The sequence below is a fragment of the Apium graveolens genome, chromosome 10 (genome assembly GCF_009905375.1).
Source record: "Apium graveolens cultivar Ventura chromosome 10, ASM990537v1, whole genome shotgun sequence".
Classification (NCBI taxonomy): Eukaryota; Viridiplantae; Streptophyta; class Magnoliopsida; order Apiales; family Apiaceae; genus Apium; species Apium graveolens.
The window spans coordinates 171,885,956-171,904,427 of NC_133656.1; the positions used below are offsets into that span (position 1 = coordinate 171,885,956).

Sequence of the window (18,472 nt, forward strand, 5' to 3'; positions counted from 1 at the left end):
TGAAACACAAGTCTGAAGCCTTTGAAAAGTTCAAAGAATATAAGTATGAAGTGGAGAAACAAACCAAACATAGTATTATAACTCTTCGATCAGATTGAGGTGGTGAATACTTGAATGGAGAGTTTCTAGCTTATCTCAAAGAAAATGGTATAGTCTCCCAGTGGACTCCTCCATATACTCCACAGTTGAATGGGGTATCTGAAAGGAGAAATCGAACTTTGTTAGACATGGTTCAGTCCATGATGAGCTATGCGAATCTTCCAGTATTCCTATGAGGTTATGCATTGGAAACCTCAGCATATTTACTGAATAAGGTGCCTTCCAAATCTGTTTCTCAAACATGATATGAGATATAGAAAGAAAGGAAACCGAGTCTTAAACACGTTAATATTTGGGGATGTCCAGCTTCTGTCAAGAAAGTTGACCCAGATAAGCTGGAATCTCGATCCGTAAAATGTAATTTTGTGGGATATCCTAAAGAGACTTTAGGGTATTACTTTTACACCGATCATCGAGTGTTTGTCTCCAGACATGTTACCTTCTTGGAAAAGCAGTTTATCCTTGAAGGAAACAGTGGGAGAAAAATTGAACTTGATGAAGTTCAAGAAGCACAAACTACTACGGATCAAGTGGAAACACCTGTTCAGACTGAACAACCTTCTGTGGAACAGCCCATTCGTAGGACAGGGAGAGTGTCTCACCAACCTGAGAGGTATTATGGCCTTGTCATTAAGAATGACAATGAGTTATCAATCATTGATGATGACGACCCTGTGACCTATAATGAGGCTATGAGTAGTGTTGACTCAGAGAAATGGCATAGTGCCATGAAATCCGAAATGGAATCTATGTATACCAACCAAGTATGGACTCTGGTTGAGGCGTCTGAAGGTGTTAAGCCTATTGGATGCAAGTGGGTATACAAAAGAAAGATTGGAGCAGATGGCCAGGTGGAGACCTGTAAGGCCAGTCTCGTGGCAAAAGGATTCAAACAAAGGCAAGGGATTGACTTTGCCTGTAGCCCTGTTAAAATCAATTCGGATTTTGCTTGCGATTGCTGCTTACTACGACTATGAGATCTGGAAAATGGATGTGAAAACGGCCTTCCTCATTGGGGAACTTGAGGAGGAAGTGTATATGACACAGCCAGAGGGTTTTCTTTCCAAGGGAAATGAACACCTAGTGTGTAAGCTGCTGCAAACCATATATGGTTTAAGGCAAGCTTCTCGTAGATGGAACATCCGTTTTGATGAGACAATCAAAGAGTTTGGTTTTATCAAAAACATAGATGAACCATGTGTCTATAAGAAGGTTAGTGGGAGCGCGGTAACATTTCTTGTATTGTATGTGGATGACATACTTCTTATAGGAAATGATATACCGATGTTACAATCAATCAAAGTATGGCTATCAAAGAACTTCACCATGAAGGACTTGGAAGAAGCATCCTATATTCTCGGTATGAAGATCTATAGAGATAGATCTAGAAGAATGATAGGTCTTACCCAGGGTACATACATCCAGAAAGTGCTTAAAAGGTTTAGCATGGAAAACTCCAAAAGAGGTCTCATACCGATGAGCCATGGAGTGTCCCTTTCCGAAAAATGTCTCCTAAGACACCTGAGAAAAGAGAGCGTATGAGTAAGATTCCTTATGCTTCAGTAATAGGATCTATCATGTACGCAATGTTGTGTACAAGGCCTGATGTTGCTTATTTAATTAGTGCGACGAGCAGATATCAGTCCAATCCAGGTGAAGACCACTGGAAAGCAGTGAAAAACATCCTTAAGTACTTGCGAAGGACTCAGGAAATTTTTCTTGTTTTTGGTGGTGAATCTGAGTTGAAAATAGAGGGTTATATTGACTCTAGTTTTCAATCAGAAAGTGATAGCAAATCCATGTCAGGGTACGTGTTTACTCTGAATGGTGGTGCAATTCAGATTGTTGAAAGAGGAGATGTCAACGTCGAGAGAGTTGACACACATAACAACGTAGCAGACCCACTCACAAAGCCAATTTCTCAGAGCCACTTTGATCGTCATAAAGACAAGATGGGTATTAGATACCAGAGTGATTGGCTTTAGTACAAGTGGAAGATTGAAAGAGATATGTCCTAAGTCTAATCCTGTATGAGGATTTAGGAATAACTTTTATGTAATCTGTTTTGATTTCATTGATATTAATAAAAAGGCTTGTTTTGTTTTTATTGCGGGCTCTATCTATTTAAATGTTTAAATAAGATATACCACAGTTTAGAGTAAAGCTTTTTATGAATTTTGATGAGATCATAATAATGAGACCTAAAAGATGATAACTCTAAACTTAAATAGTTTCTGGTCGTAGGATTACTAACTGGTAATTAATAATCCGTAAAGATCGGTACATACTATGCTTGCTTCATTATGAAGGATGTCTGTTCTCATAGACATTTGTGTGGTGACACTATAGCTAGTATGTAGGTGCTTATTATAGAATAAGTTCACTGAACATGAATCACACAGCTGAACAACTGATGGAGTTCACTCACGTGTCAGCAGTTGTTCACATGGTGATAGTTGTACAAGTATCCTTAGACTTGAGGTCATCATAGTCATCTTGTGTACACTGAACTATGCTTTGGTTTAGTTCTTAGTCTCAAGGGACAATTATAAGGGCTCTACTGGGTATAGGAATTTGTACACGAAGATAGTGTATGATCAATAAAGGATCTACCCCTTCCAGTGTAGGAAGAGAATGTTCAATGCTGATCCACTAATGTTAGTTCAGGAATCTCTGGCCAGAGTGAATGAAATTAGAAATGAGTTTTTAATTTACATTAAATAGAACTAAGCATAGTGAATGGAAAAACAAGTGATTAAATAAGATAGGCTTGACACAAGTTCCATGCCTTGTATTTAATTATGACATTACAGGGTAGAAGAAATTAATTGTACGGTAACTACTCACTGAATAGGTTCTTGGTATTCTGAGCAGTGAATTCGTATTATCCGGATAGTCGCGATATGTTGAGAAGTATCCCTCACAATGTAGAATAAATATGATTAATTAGTTAATCATATTTAATGAATTAGAGAATTTATATTAATAATGATAAAATAGTTTTATTATTATTTATTTCTACTACCAGCTTAATATTAAACCTACAGGGTCACACCATAAAAGAGAATGATTTAATGGTGGAGGAATTAATTAATAATGGCTGATAATTATTTATTTATGAAATAAATAATTAATTGGCAAATTTAATAATTGATTAAATGAGATTTAATTGATTATAAATTAATCAAGAAAAAGTTCTTAATATTATTAATTAAGAATTTATTTTTGGAAATTAAATCAAGTGAGAGAATTATTTTTAAAGTGTTTAGAAAAAGGATTAATAATTAAAAGGTGTTTTAATTATTAGTGAGAATAATAAAGGGTTAATAATAATAATATTTTATGGGAAAATTTTCAGCTGAAAATTTTGCCTATAAATATACTATTATAAACCCTATTTTTGCCTCAACTAAAAAGATTTATAAAACCCTAATTCTCTCCATCTTCTCCTCCTTCATTACATCGTTTTCTTGGTGGATACCGGTGGAGTGCTTCACACTTGAGGAGCAGCTGCTAAGGATCTCCGTTCATCGTTTTTGGATCGCCATTAAAGACCTCCATCTTTCCATTAACGTAAAGCTTCTTAAGGTAAACATACTTGGAACTACGAATTAAATATTATTTTTCGCATGGATCCTGCGGAGGGTTTCGTTTTTTTTTAAGATTAAATTTACGTTTTCGCTGCGTATATGTGCTAAAACCCTTCATATAGTACCTTTCATAAATTAAAATTATTTAATGAGTTGTAAATTCGTCAAAATATGATTTCAAGAATTGAAGATAGAGCTGAAAATAAAATCAAACAAAATTCGACTAATCAAAATTCGAGAAGAAGTATTAAAACAAAAAAAATTATACTTTAACATATAAAATATACAATATATGAAGAGGAAATTTATATGTAAACCACTATTTTATCGGAGACCTTGAAGATCACTTACGTTCTGAAATCAAATCACTATAAATTATATTATTTTATAAATTATGTTTTATGAATGTCACTAATTCATTAAAATTGTTGAAAATCCTTTTAATATAATAAGTAAAATGTGTATAATCTGCAAACTGAACAAATGTTTTGTAAACTAAATATGTTTAATAGAATAAAACATTATGTAATGTTTTACATGGTGTACATATATGATATTTAAGATTTTAAATAAAAAAATGATGGTTGTAGAGTAGGATTCACAAAATAATACGTTTTGCAATATTTTAATGCAAGATTTTACTTGCAGAACATAAGTGGTCTCTAAGGTCTCCTACAAACAAAAAGGTGCTTTTCATAGAACTTAACTCTATATATGAATATGTTAAATCAAGTAACTGTTGTGTTTAAATTAGAATTATTAACTAACTGTAATTAGTGTTGGAGGATGAGAATTATAATTAAAGAAATATTTTCGTATAATGCGATGATTTAAAATTTAGAGTGATATGTTATTCGTCTAAAATACTTGAATATTTAATGCAAAATTCGTACTTGTCTTTTCTCTTCAGAATTGGAATAATCTTAGTTGTATCCTACTTTTTAATTCATCACTTCATTATATATTATTTCATGAATTTCACGTGGATTGTAAAATTATTAAAATTTAATTTCTAGAATCGAAGTTAAAACCAAAATAAAATCAAACGAATTCAGATAAAAAAAATTACCAAGAAAATTATTATTTTTTATTTGTTTCAACTCTAATTTGATTATATTTTCCTCAACTTTTTCAAGGGACCATTAGATTTTGAACTTAATAGATAATAATTGTTCGATTTAAAATGGGGTTCTATATTTTAATTATTTTCACAAAATATAAGTAGGTATTTAATTAAAACTGAATACTTAATGCAAAATTAGTACATGTCTATTCTCTTCAGTTATGGGATAACTTTAGTTTATTAATAATTTTTAAATCATCACAAAAATAAATATAATTTCGTGAACTTCACAGGGTTATAAATTTGTCAATATATGATCTTTAAAACTCAAGATAGAGTTAAAATAAAATCAAACATAACCCGATGATTTTTAAAAAATAAAATATAGAAATATTTTAAATTAAATAACGAATATATTTAAATTAGAATTATCAACTAACTATGGTTAGTATAATTGGATGAGAATGATAAAAAAGTAATTTTTTAATACACTGTGATTGGTCTAAAATTTAGGATTTCCCTTTTATAAATATTATGTTGACGGAAGAATTTGGGAGCAAAAAAGTTTGAGGTTCGTAGCCGAAAACAAGATCTGTGATGGTGGTTCTTCGTCGGAATCGTGAACAGCAATCGTCGGATTTGATGAACAGTGTTCGTCGGGAAGTATGAACAATGTTTTGGTGGTGATGATTATTGGTGGCTGAGATTGCTTAGGGTTAGTGGTGGCTCCATTGCGCTCTCGCTTCTGACCCCTTGCAATTTGCCTACGTATCCCTATTTATACGGAATTAAGCCAACGTAGTTTTTGGGGAACAAGAAACCTAATGGGCTTAGATCTCTTATCCCGAGGCCCAATAGAAAACCCATTAAAAACCGTATTCTACTAGCTTTAGGAATGTCCGCCGATGAGGTCCAACCACAAAGGCCCAAGGCTCATCCACGGCTTCGAGACTTCACGGATAAGGCATCTCCCTGGCCAAGGATAACCCTCCGCTACCAGTTGTTTCTCTAGTCTGTGGACGCAGGTATAGCCGTGGTTCACCCCAAATGTTGGATGCATCCCTGTCCCCCGATAAGGAGCCCCTACCAGATTATAGGACAAGTGATCCCAAGTTTTTGGGTGCAAAGTGCAGGATACTCCGAAGTCTCCCAACGAGGACACCTGTTGACTACAGACACAGAGCTCCCAAAGCACACACCAGAATTTACCCCACATCCCCAATGAGGACACTCATTGACTACAAGAGGAGGCCTTCCGTCTAGGTATACCCCTGGAGGTCTCTGACTACGGACACCGCCTTCCCGTGGTTGCATTACAGGAAGGAGTTCTTCAGTAGATTACCTGTATCAAATAGGTTAGTAATAATAATCTCCATCTTCCTTGAATTCTCCAAAGAGCTCGTTCAAGTATCCATGTTAAAGTTCCTTCCAAGAAATCTCCCTTACTTAGGGCGCACCCTAAGATTTATCATAGGTGGGGAGCTAACAAGGAACTCATCACCCTTTTCTTAATAACAAGGTGTGCCTTCCTTAAATAATGAGGGCGCGCCTTCATCCACTGCATGCACTTATCCAATCACCCCCTCAGCCATAGGGCGCTCCTTCCTTTATTAATGGGGCATGCCTTTACCCCTTTTAGGAAGGAAACTCCCTTCTTCTTCTCCTTGATTCAAGGCATTCATATCTTAATTTTGACTACTTTATCTGATTTTTACTTGGATAATGTTTGTACTAATTTCTGGGCATAATAACTACCCCCAAATTCCATATGTTATTGAAAATGGGATTGGAATTTTATCTTTCCTTGTCAAAAACTTGTATAAACTTATCCATCCATACTATCTCTTACAGGGCACGCCTGCAATACAACATCCCCTCAGAATTTCCCATTTTTCTCTTACTCAAAATTTCAAATCGTTGTAGCCAGAAAGGGCGCGCCTTCAGGAGGGCGCGTCCTGGAATTCTAAACAATTTAAAAATGGTTCCCCTTATTTTTCGGGAATTATGATAGACGTGATTGATGTGATTGACAATTGTCTTTTTCAGCTATAAATACAAGTAAAAAATCATTTTTCATTTCTTACTTTAACCCTTACTTTTCACCTTTCTCCTTTCTCTCTCTACAACCACCGAAACAGAGCTTCGATCTTCAGAAAACAGATAACTTTTTTCGGTCAACTTCTACACAAAGCTTAAAGGTGTGAAAGAAATCCACTCTTTCCAGGTTTTATTTTGTAAATTATGTATAGTATTAGCATGACTGTTTATCTTCCTTGTACTTGACTGTTCTTGAAATATACAGTGTATGTATATGTGTATATATATAATGTGTATTTAGCTTTTAATAGTTTTACACCGAAATCATAAGGGTTTTCATTTCAAATTTATGATTTTAGGAATTTCAACTGTTATATATTTTTATGCCCAATTTTTGGATTCATAATCCGCATATAAAAATATCCGCTTTAGGGCTCGCTAATAGCTTAGGGCACGCCCTCCCATTTACCCTCTAATAAGGATGTTAGATCTTAGATACGAAACATAACTTAAGACGCGCCTTATTCTTTGACAGGGCGCGCCATCCCTTTTAAATAATTTACTTAGTGCAGGACATGCCTTTTAATTGATTGAATAGGTATCTTCTGAATAGGGCGTGCTATTTTCCCAATACATTCGCTTTTTGTATTTCCCTCTCCTTTTTTCTAAATTGGACGCGCCCTTAAACAAATTCTTCTATTTGTTTTGTACAGCTGGCAGACGAGGGTGCATCCTCTCCTTTTCATCCCTTTAAAGATTTCTGTACAAGACTAGGAATCTTTTCTCCTCCACCTATTTCTTTTGAGCCAGACTTTCCAGACGCTCATAGGACTCCTCACTTTTTAGAGCAGGAGGTGCGCCTTTTTCAAGAGTTCAAAGTTTGTGATATATTGGAAGAATCATCAAACGACTCCTAAGATCACGTCCCTCTAAATCAAAGGAGGGGTAAGCAGAAGCTAGTTCAGAAAGAAAGATCTCCAGTTCTTGTTAGTACATAATTGGATGATGATGACTGGTTGGAAATTTTGAACGCGGATAGGTACAGGGACGTTGAAATTGGTGTTAACCTTGGGGCAGGACCATCTAAGGTCTCTTATAGGGTTGTTTCTCCAAGCCTTTCTCCACAACAATCACATGGCGCGCCCACTTCTCAACAATCAGAGGGTGCGTCTGAAGAGAACTTATCGCCTCTTCGTGATGAGATGATTTTTTCAATGAAGACACCCTCTGGTTTTCTACTTCTCCTGAACCTTCTCCCATCCCTTTCCAACATTGGGAAGTTTCTGATAGCGAGCTGGACTTCGATTGGAATGACTTCGAGCCGTGTAATGAAGCTTTGAAGAAACGTTTCAGGAAAGAGCATGGAAAATTATTCTGTGTTGGACTTCCCTCAGCCTGTTCTGATTAACAACTAGGGTGGCTTATGGAGTACTACGATATGGAAGGTATCTGGGCGCGCCCTCTTAGCATGATGTGACCCCATATTTTTAAGTATGGGAGACATTCCAGGATCCCTAGAATGGTAACCAGCCCTAAGCTGGTTTTATTGGGTGTGGGCGCGCCCTTGCACCCTTTCCTTAGAGAGGTGATTGAACTTTATGATGTAGCTCCACTCCAGCTCTCCCCCAACAGCTACAAATTTGTCCTCGTTTTATTCATCCTTTATACAGACTTAGGTTTTCCTTAACCCATAATGGTCGAATTAAGTCATTTCTTCAACCTAAAAAAGTCTGACCATGGATATTACTAGTTGGTCGTGGACAAACAGCATAATAAAAAAGGCTTCTCCTCTGAAAAACTCAGCCATGAGAAGGGCTGGAAAGAAAACTTTTTCTACCTGTATGATGTTACCAGGATAAGGATTCGATTCAACACATCTCCAAGTAAGAGGGCGCGCCTCTTTCATTTTTCTTTCCCAGCCTACCTATACTTATTCTTTGTCTCTTATAACTTTGCTTTTTTGTACTTAGACAAACTAATGGTGAAAGAGCTTGAGGGTGCGCCTAAAAGGTGGGCAGAAGCTCTTCTCAGAGTGGCTTTTGAGAGATGGAATTTTAAAACATTGGTTACCAAGACCAATCTGATGCGAGTCGGAATCCTTTCTGACTAAGTGGGGACAAAGCGTAAATTTAAAAATTTTAGAAAAGGTAACCATGTCTCTCGCGTCATTGACATAGATAATGATGAAGATTTAAAGAAGAAGAGGAGGAACTAGAGGATAGCTCCCTCCAAGGCGAGATTCCTACAGGTTTGATAATTTTAGGTCTTAATGGTGCGCCTTCCACTGTGGACGCGTCTTCATTGCTTAAGAAAATGTTGTTGTTTGTAAAACTCTTTGCTAGTTTCAACATTGCATATCATATTTCATCATTATTGATTTAATATTCCTTGATGAGGGCGCGCCCTTTATTAGGGGGCCTTATTCTTTTTGCTGTTACCTTATTTTCTTTAATCATAGATTGCACATTTGTACTATACATTTCATATCTGCCTTTATCTTTACTTGCCGCTACTCTGTATATCATATGTTTTAAACCTCCATTAGTAAATTTGATATCTTTTTCTTCTTTATGTTCACTAATGTTTATCATATGTCTTTTGCAAAAATGGCTCCTCCCAAGATTCCTAAATTGTTCGGGGCGCGTCCTAGTGACAAACCCAAGCTCAAGCCAAAGAAAGATGCTCCCAAGACCCAAACTTCCATACCTACTCCAGCTCCTGTCCCTCAATCTGCTCCTATCCCAAAAGGCCAGTCATTGACCTAACTGAAAAATAGGGCACGTCCAAAAGTCCAAGGACGGATGGCGCGCCTTCAGGATCCTCTGCTGCCTTGAACTGTCTTGGCCCATTGGGCTCCCTCCATGTCACAGATGAGGAAATGAAGCAGTGGCAGGCCATGAGTTTGGAGGATGCCACCATGGCTTCTATTAAGGCTTCTTACCAATTATTCATCCATTCCAGCCAAGTAGTGGACAAGCTTTTGGAAGAAAGGGCGCGCCTTGAAAGGCTGCAAGGTGATAATAATATTCTGCAGAATACCTTGAAGGGCAAAGACTTTCTTCATGCTAAAGATATCAAGGCCAAGGATTCTGAAATCTCTTTTCTCAAGGAGGAGGTGGCTAACTTGACTTCCCAGCTAGAGATTGCTAATAAGAAAGCTACCTCTCTCCATACTGAGCTAGGAGGAGCCAATCTAAGGATTGAATATCTTGAAGAGCAGTACAAGGAAGGGTGGCCTGATGAAAGGAGGGAGATGACAGATAAATCCTTTGCCATTGGATTTCACTTTTACAAGGTTGGTTTTGTGGCCAATGATCCTAATTATACCTTTGAGAAGTTCAGGGAGGAGACAGTTGCTGAGATGGTGGAGTTCAAGAGGGAACATGCTGCAGAGATCAAAGCAAGAAGGGTAGAGCTTGGGTTGGAGGAAGAAGTTGAAGGCGCACACATTGATGAGGCCTCTAAGGACGCGCCTGAGGTTTACCCTACAGTTCCTCTTAAATCCATTCCTCCAACTGAGAACGCCGAGGGCGCGCCATAAGCTTGTCTTTCATTCCTGACTTTCTACATATGTTGAGGTGCCAGCCCTCTTTTGATGTTGTGCAAAGTTGTATGACTATATCTTTTACTATTCTTCACTTTGCATTGTGATTATCGTAAGGTTTTATCTTACTTCATTTCTTTTATTTAGCATATAGGAGTAGATTTTCTGCAAAAAAGTTTCTAAGTACCTAGTGTACGGCACACCTTAATGGGTAGGACGCGCCTCGTGTAGTAATCTTTCAAGGATAAAATTTGTCAAGGCGCCTCTACCTTTAGGGCAAGCCTTGCTCTAAACAGGCTTTTTATCTTAGCTATTTTCTAGACAATCATACACTTTTATTTTCGTTTTGACAAGATTTTTCTAAGTATACAAGAGTTTGAGGCGCGTTCTTCCATAAAGGCGCGCCTTGATACCTTGACTATAGGTTAACTTAGAACACAATATTTTTCCAAAGTTAAATTAAGCATGGCTCGCCTTAACATAGGGCGCGCCTCTGGTCTTTAGCAGATCTCCTTAGATATGAGGTTTTACAATTTCTGATTTAGAGGACATATTTCTTAGTACATATTCCTTAGATATCATGGATATCTTTTGCTTGTGTATCACAAATAACTTTTCCTTTATCATTAAGGGGCTTTTTTTTAATTAGGGTGCGCCCTAACTTTATCTTACAGTATGTATGCCAAGCAAATAAAATAATTTGAAACAACTTTTTTTTTATTGATAATGCGCTCTAGTGTAAAAATTACACCAGTCCCATGGCTACTATGCTCTGTGGGGAAATTATTTGAAAATTTTATCCTTCATCTAGTTCCAAGGTTCATAATCATGTATACTATCCCCAGGCTAGGAGAAATTTATTTGCTACTAGTCTATTACATAGGAATCAACCATAGAAATGAGGGGCCAAAGCCACACCCTACCTGATAATACTTCCGCAAGTGCTCGGCATTCCAAGCCCGGGGGATAAACTTTCCATCCAAATCTTCCAAGCGGTAAGTTCCCTTCCAAAGTATAGCCATGACCTTATATGGTCCTTCCCAGTTAGCTCCAAGTACTCCATGCTGAGTTATTTTAGTATTTGGCATAACTTTTTGCAACAAAAGATCTCCCACCTTATAAGGCACGGACTTCACCTTCTTATTGAAATACCTTGCAATTCTCTGCTGATATGCAGCGAGCTTCAATTGGGAATTCATTCTAGATTCATCTAGTAAATCCAAGTGGATCCTTTGATTAACTTCTGCATTTTCCTCAACGAACAAATCCCTCCGTAGAGATCCGGCTCCTACCTCTACGGGAACCATAGCCTCATACCCATAAGTCAGCAAAAAAGGAGACTCTCCTGTAGTTGATCTCGGAGTTGTGTTATAAGATCAAAAGACCATGGGCATCTCTTCCGTCCAATCTCCTTTCTTTTCTTTCAGCATAGCCTTCAAAGTATGTTTGATAATCTTGGTATGGCTTCCGTCTGGTCATTGCTTTGTCGGTGGTAGACTACAGAGAAATCTTTCTTGATGTTTAAATCCTTACAAAGCTTCCTTAACTCTTTACTGTCAAGCTGCTTTCCATTGTCAGAGATGAGTTTATATGGAATACCGAACCTACAGACTATGGAGTTGAAGACAAAGTCCTTTATTTTCTTTGTTGTGATCATGGTCAATGGCATAGCTTCTTCCCATTTCATAGAATAATCAACAGCCACCACGGCGTACTTCACACCCCCTTTGGCCTTGGGTAATTCTCCAATGAGATCGATCCCCCATAATGGGAAAGGCCAAGGACTGGTCAGCGAAGTGATAAATGTTGCTGGGGCATTGGAATAATTAGTGAATCATTGACAACGATCACATACTCTAACAAACTTGAAGGCATCTTCTTTCATGGTTGGCCAGTAATATCCTTGTCTGAGGACTTTCAATGCCAACGAACCACCCCCCGAGTGATCTCTAAAAATACCTTCGTGCACCTCCCTAAGAATATAATTCCCTTCTTCCCGATCCACACCATGTAACAGCAGTTGATTAAAACCTCTTTTATACAACACTCCATCATATTCAACGTATTTCGCAGCCTGGTAGCGAAGGCATCGAGCCTGTAACTTGTCTTCTGGAAAAGCTCCCATTCGAATATAATTATGAATGGGGGTCATCCAATTTTCCTGTGGGATCTCCTGCGTCTGGAACACCCCTACCTATGGCATACTTGGAATTTCTTGGATCCCCAAAGGAATTTGCCCAAGTAGAACGCTGTCCATTTGTGAACCCATCTTTGCCAACGCATCTGCATTGCTATTTTCTTCCCTCGGTACACCTTCCATCCTGGCATTTCCAAACCTTTCCAGTAGATGTTGCACACATCTCATATATAACTCTGTCCAAGGTCCTCGAGCCTGAAAACCTCCATTGACTTGGTTTACTACTAACTCTGAGTCACTCTGAGCGATCAAGTTCACAACCCCCACCTCCAGAGCTATCTTCAAACCATTTATTAATGCTTCATACTCAGCGTCATTGTTAGTGACGTAAAACTTGAAGTGAATGGCACACATCAGATGATGCCCTTCCGGGGTGACCAAAATAATCTCGGCTCCTGCTCCATTATTATTCACAGCCCCATCGACATGCAAGATCCACCAAGGGTGTGGGAACTCTTCTCTCACGTCAACAGGGGGATTCCCTTGTGAGGAAGGTTCTGCCAACACTATAGCCTTATTATCTACCTCAGAATTGAACTCGAGTATGAAATTAGCCAATGCCTGCCCCTTGATTGCTGTGCGGGGGCAATATTCTAGGTCGAACTGTCCCAATTCTACTGCCCACTTTAGCATCCTTCCATATGACTCCGTCTTATATAAAATATGCCTGAGGGGGTAAGCGGTGCGGACCTCTTTCCGATGAGCCTGAAAGTACGGCCTTGGCTCTCGTGCCGCTAGGACAAGGGCGTACAACAACTTTTCCATGTTGGTGTATCTGGTCTCTGCATCTAGCAACCTTTTGCTCACATAGTATCCCGAAGACTGGTGACCCCCTTCTTCTTTCACCAACACCAAGCTGACAGAGTATTCTGAGACTGCCAAGTAAAGAATCAACGTTTCCCCATCTTCTGGTTTGGCTAACATAGGAGGATTTCCCAACTGCTCCTTGATTTTCAGAAAAGCCTCTTCACATTCTGAGGTCCACACGAAATCCTTTCTCATCCCTTTACTTGCCTTAAAGAATACCTTGCATATATCCGAAGACTTTGAAATAAATCAATTCAAAGCTGCAATCCTTCCCGTCAGATTTGCACCTGCTTAATGCTGGTGGGAGATTTCATATCCAACAGAGCTTTGATTTTCGCAGGATTTGCCTCAATTCCCCGGTGGTTAACCATGAACCCCAAGAACTTCCCTGATTCCACACCAAAACACACATTTCCGAGGATTCAGCTTCATTCTATATTTTCTTAAAATATGGAACATCTCAGCCAAATCCGCTATATGATCTTCTGCTCTTTTAGATTTTACAAGCATATCATCCACGTACACCTCCATCGTCTTCCCGATCTGTCTCTTAAACATTTTGTTCACTAGTCCCTGATAAGTTGCCCCAGTATTGATTAAACCAAACGGCATCCCAATGTAGCAATAGTGCCCCCTATCAGTTATTAAAGAAGTGCGTTCTTGGTCAGGCTGGTATATAGGGATTTGGTTATAGCCAAAGTATGCGTCCATGAAACTCAGCAGGGCATGTCCCACCGTAGTGTCGACCAACTGGTCAATTCTTGGCAAAGGGAAGCTATCATTTGGACACGCTTTGTTCAGATCGGTGAAATCCACACATGTTTTCCACTTACCGTTAGACTTTTTCACTAACACCAGATTCACCAACCAATATGGGTAAAAATATTCTCTGATTAGTCCGACATCGAAGAGTCTATCTACTTCCTCCGCCAAGGCTACAACCCTTTCTCCACTTGCACCCCTGTGCTTTTGCTGGATCCCCTTATGCTTGGAATCAATGTTCAATCGATGGCACATGACCTTTGGGTCAAATCCCACCATATCTGAATGGCTCCACGCAAATACATCAAGGTTTGTCAAGAGAATTATTGAAAGCCCTTCTTTCAATCTCGGATCCAACTGAGATCCAATTCTCAGAACTTTGCTTGGATCCTTTTCATCGACAGGGATTTCAATTGTGTCTTCCACTAGCCCCATCTTTTCTGTTGGCATTGGTATCTGTGGATCTAAGCCGAGCTGATTATGATCCTCATCATTTTGCAGAGAAGGCGCATCCTCTTGGAGAGGAGCATCAACTTCTTCTGTCCCTGAAGGCGCGCCCTGTGTTATAGGGGCATCAACTTCTTTTGGATTTCCTGAGGATAAGGGTGCGCCCTCAGGGAGAGGGGCATCTACCTTATACATATCTTGTCCAAGACTCTATAAGACATCAAATCTTCCTTCGAGTCGTTCCCCATTGAAATTTGATTGGATTATGTCATTTGGGGGCTCTTCTTCTTCCAACATTTCAATCCTGATAGCGTCTTCTAAGAACAACTCGCCAGAGGCAATTCAGAGGGGCTTTCATTTTATTGCTCAACATAGTAATGGACCCGTTCTCCTAAAGCCCCTCATAGCTTGCCTGTAACATTCTAGAGAGTCATACTGAGAGCCTTTTATGCCGACTCCATTCGGGGTTGGAAACTTGATGGTGAGATGGTGGATCGAAGTGATGACCCTCATTTCCCTAAGAAAAGGTCGTCCTAGCAGCACATTATGGGACGACTCCTGATTTAGAACCTTAAAATCGAGCATCTTTGTCACAGACAACAGACTCTCCCCCAAGGTACACGGCAATCGAATTAATCCCATAACTCTAAGTCCTTCACCAGAGAAACCATAGACCTAAGAATCTTCTCCTGACATATCCCGATTAGGTAACCCCATCTTCTTAAGGCCAGTCGACAAAAATAGCCGATTTCTAAACAAAATGTACCATAATGACTTGTTTCAAAAATCTGGCCAATTTTATCCGATCATATACGCATATGTCAAGAGGGTAATTCAGGATACGCATTCGGGATTGAAGTAGTTAGAAATACGCATTTCAGAACAAGGTAATACAAATTTTATAACACAAAACACGCATTTGGTATGGGAGTATATAAAATTTATATGCATCTAACGGATGCGTATTAGTATTATATTATATATACTGTTAAGAAGAAACCCCATGCTGCACAGACGCACCTATCCCATGGGACTATGTCCCACCTACTTTTTCCTTTTGTATGCCTTCGTTCTCCGTCTTTTGCAAATTACAGGTAGCACATGTGGAGAGCACGAGGTGGCAAGCACTAGAACTACAAATACTTGTAATACGCATACGTTAGTAATGTATTGAATCGGCTATAGTTGGCTAATTTCTTAAAAACTGTCATTTTTGTAATAAATCTTCAAAATTCAGTTATTTTTGTCATTGTTTCTCTTCTTAAAGGTGTTGTAGTAGAGGATGTTTGTCGAGCTTCCATTGTCTATGAAGGCTCTATGGATGTTCTTGGTCCTGATCTAGATGGAAATAACCAGTGCCTCATTGTGGGGTTGGTGCACCCATCGGGCATCTACTTCCTAGAAGGTGATGTCCATTGACTCGCCCTTAAATACTTTGGGTGGCCGGGTTTCCACCCTATGAATGTTTATAGAGGTCTGAACCGGGATTCCCTTGCATACCTTGCCAAGGCTCTGTTACTACATTCCATCCCAAGATCTCCTCCGTAGATTGCTCGGATGCTGCCATCGCTGACGAACTTATTTTCTTCCAAAGTTTCATTATTAGACCCCCGAGGGGTACGACCTCCTTCTTCCTTTACCCTGTCGGTACCATCTTTATGCCTCCTTACTTCCTTCACCACCCACTAGCCAAGATATCCTTCCTTGATAAGAGCTTCGATCTCATCCTTTAGTTGTCGACACTCATATATGTTGTGTCCGGATGACTCGTGGTATTCACAATACTTCTTCTTATCTTTGCATTGCCAAGATGACAGAGCCTCAGGTTTTCTACACAACCCTTTGTTCCTGTTTACCTCAAAGATGTGTTAAATAGACGTGGCCAAAGGCGTGTATCTGCTCGTTTGTTGTCATAGCTCGAGGGGGCTCCATTCCCTCCTTGTGGTCATAGCATTTACCCAATTCGGGTTTCGACTACTCCTTTGATATCTTGGGGTTATAGATCTGTCTCTCTTCCTTGCTATGCCTCTCTAACTTGTTTGCGAAGTCGGTTATACCTCTGCCAGAGATTGTTCTATGGCCTTAAATGATTCTGCCAAAGCAAAGACATCTTCCAGAGTAGTTGGGTCTTTTCCCTATAAATGCTTCCAGAAATCCGAGCCAACCCTAAGCCCTGCTATCAAAAAACTTTTCAAAGCCTCATCTGAAGCACCTCTTACGCTGGTGGACTCAGCGTTGAACCTCTTAAAGTCAAACATCAAGCTTTCATTTTCCCTTTATTTGATGTTGGCAAGAGTTGTGACATGCGGAGCATATCTCACGGTGGCTTGGAACTTGGTCAAGAACAGAGTCTTATTTTGATCCCAGGAAGTGATCACACCCGGTCCGAGCTTTTGAAACCATTGTTGGGCGCTCTCCCTAAAAGTCACCGCCAAGAGCCGACATCGAGCCAAGTATGGGACTTGATACACGTCCATCTCTATATTAAATCGACCCAAGAATTCCACAGGATCTGAACTTCCATGGAAACGGTGATCGCTAGTAGTGTTACGATATTCGGCCGGCAACTGAGCTTCTCTTGCTGCCACAGAGAATGGAGAAGGAATTCGGCCGTGGCTGTCACTCTGCCTTTCAAGTGGTTGAGCAGCCTCTTCAGATCACCCACATTGAAAGTTCCCACATCTGGGATAATTTGCATGTGAGGCTGTAGACCTTGGGGTTGAGGTGGAGGTACTACTACCTGATCTCCACCTGGAGGAGCTTGTTGTTGGTTGGTGTTTTGGGCATCCTCAGGTATCACAATCACTTTTCGGGTTCGTCCTGGAGGAGCTTATAGTGATTTTGCAGATTATGCTGAATAAGAAAACTTTTCATGCCACACTATGTAGGGGTTCTGTTATTGATATTCTGAGATTTTATTAGTACTCTATATGGTATATAAGTGTATGTAAAGATCGTCAGAATCCAATTCCGAACACTTTGATTTTTCCCGGAAATCCACTAGATACGGAAAGAATTGAGTATAAGGTAACAGGATAAAAAAAATTTAAATTAAAGGATTATAAGAAATGATCATAAAAGGATTATAATGTATTGAGAAAGGTTAAGGAAACCCAAGTAATAAGATCCCGGGTATGATCCCTCAAACGAGAAACGAGAACGAAAGTTAAGCGAACCGTATAACAGATCAACGGTCATTAGGCAAACAATTAGGAAGTTAATCAAGGAGGTTAGAGATGATGAGGTCATCCAACCAATAAGAAGAGGGCAAGTAATGGATGATGACATCACAAGGTGACATAAGCATGGCATAGGGGGAAGGAGGTTTGGATGAATGATAACCACACAAAGTTCAAGGTTAAAAAGGTAATTAACCAAAACAAATCAAAAGAAAATCAACCAAGCTAGGCAAAACAAATCAAAAACACAAAATTATTTCATTCTTCAACATTGCTCTCGGCTTTTTCTCATTTCAAGGAGAAGAATTTTCAAAATTCAAGTTCCAAGCTTCCTAAATTGGTAAGATAATTATCTAGTACTCCTTATGCATAGTTATGGCTATTCTATAAGTTTAAGCCTCCAAATCATTCACAATCTTCTCCAAGAAATCAATGAAGAAGATAATGAATAGTGATTTCAAGATTTTTTAACTTGATTTTTCTTGTTTTTCCTTTAAGATCCAAGCATCCCTAAGACATCTCAGGGCTTCTTAAGGCTTCCTAGCTACTCCAATCACTTCAAGGAAGGTATAACATCTCCAAACCCTAGCTTTACTTGTATATTAGGATGATTTTGATTGTTATGGTAAAAGAGTAGCTTGATGCATGTTGGTTTAGAGTTTGGGTTGGAATGGTAGTGAATTGAATGTTGAAATCTTATTGATTGGTTAAAGGACTTAAGTATAGTTTAAATTCAAGTTTAAGAAT

At 39.0% G+C, this 18,472-nt stretch overlaps 2 protein-coding genes across 2 annotated transcripts; both read right to left on the reverse strand.

Moving 5' to 3' along the window:
- Positions 1–11,208: 11,208 nt before the first annotated feature.
- LOC141691307 (uncharacterized) lies at positions 11,209–11,640 on the reverse strand. Its single transcript, XM_074496038.1, has one exon. The coding sequence runs from the start codon at positions 11,638–11,640 to the stop codon at positions 11,209–11,211; it is 432 nt and encodes a 143-aa protein (XP_074352139.1).
- An 887-nt stretch (positions 11,641–12,527) lies between these two features.
- LOC141691308 (uncharacterized) lies at positions 12,528–13,532 on the reverse strand. The gene has a single exon (XM_074496040.1). It carries the CDS (start codon positions 13,530–13,532, stop codon positions 12,528–12,530), a length of 1,005 nt encoding a protein of 334 aa, XP_074352141.1.
- Between the last annotated feature and the right edge of the window lie 4,940 nt (positions 13,533–18,472).

Coding starts and splice junctions, on each gene's coding strand:
- LOC141691307 (XM_074496038.1), bottom strand. CDS start 11,640: ATGGTTCCCGTAGAGGTAGGAGCCGGATCTCTACGGAGGGATTTGTTC.
- LOC141691308 (XM_074496040.1), bottom strand. CDS start 13,532: ATGAGAAAGGATTTCGTGTGGACCTCAGAATGTGAAGAGGCTTTTCTG.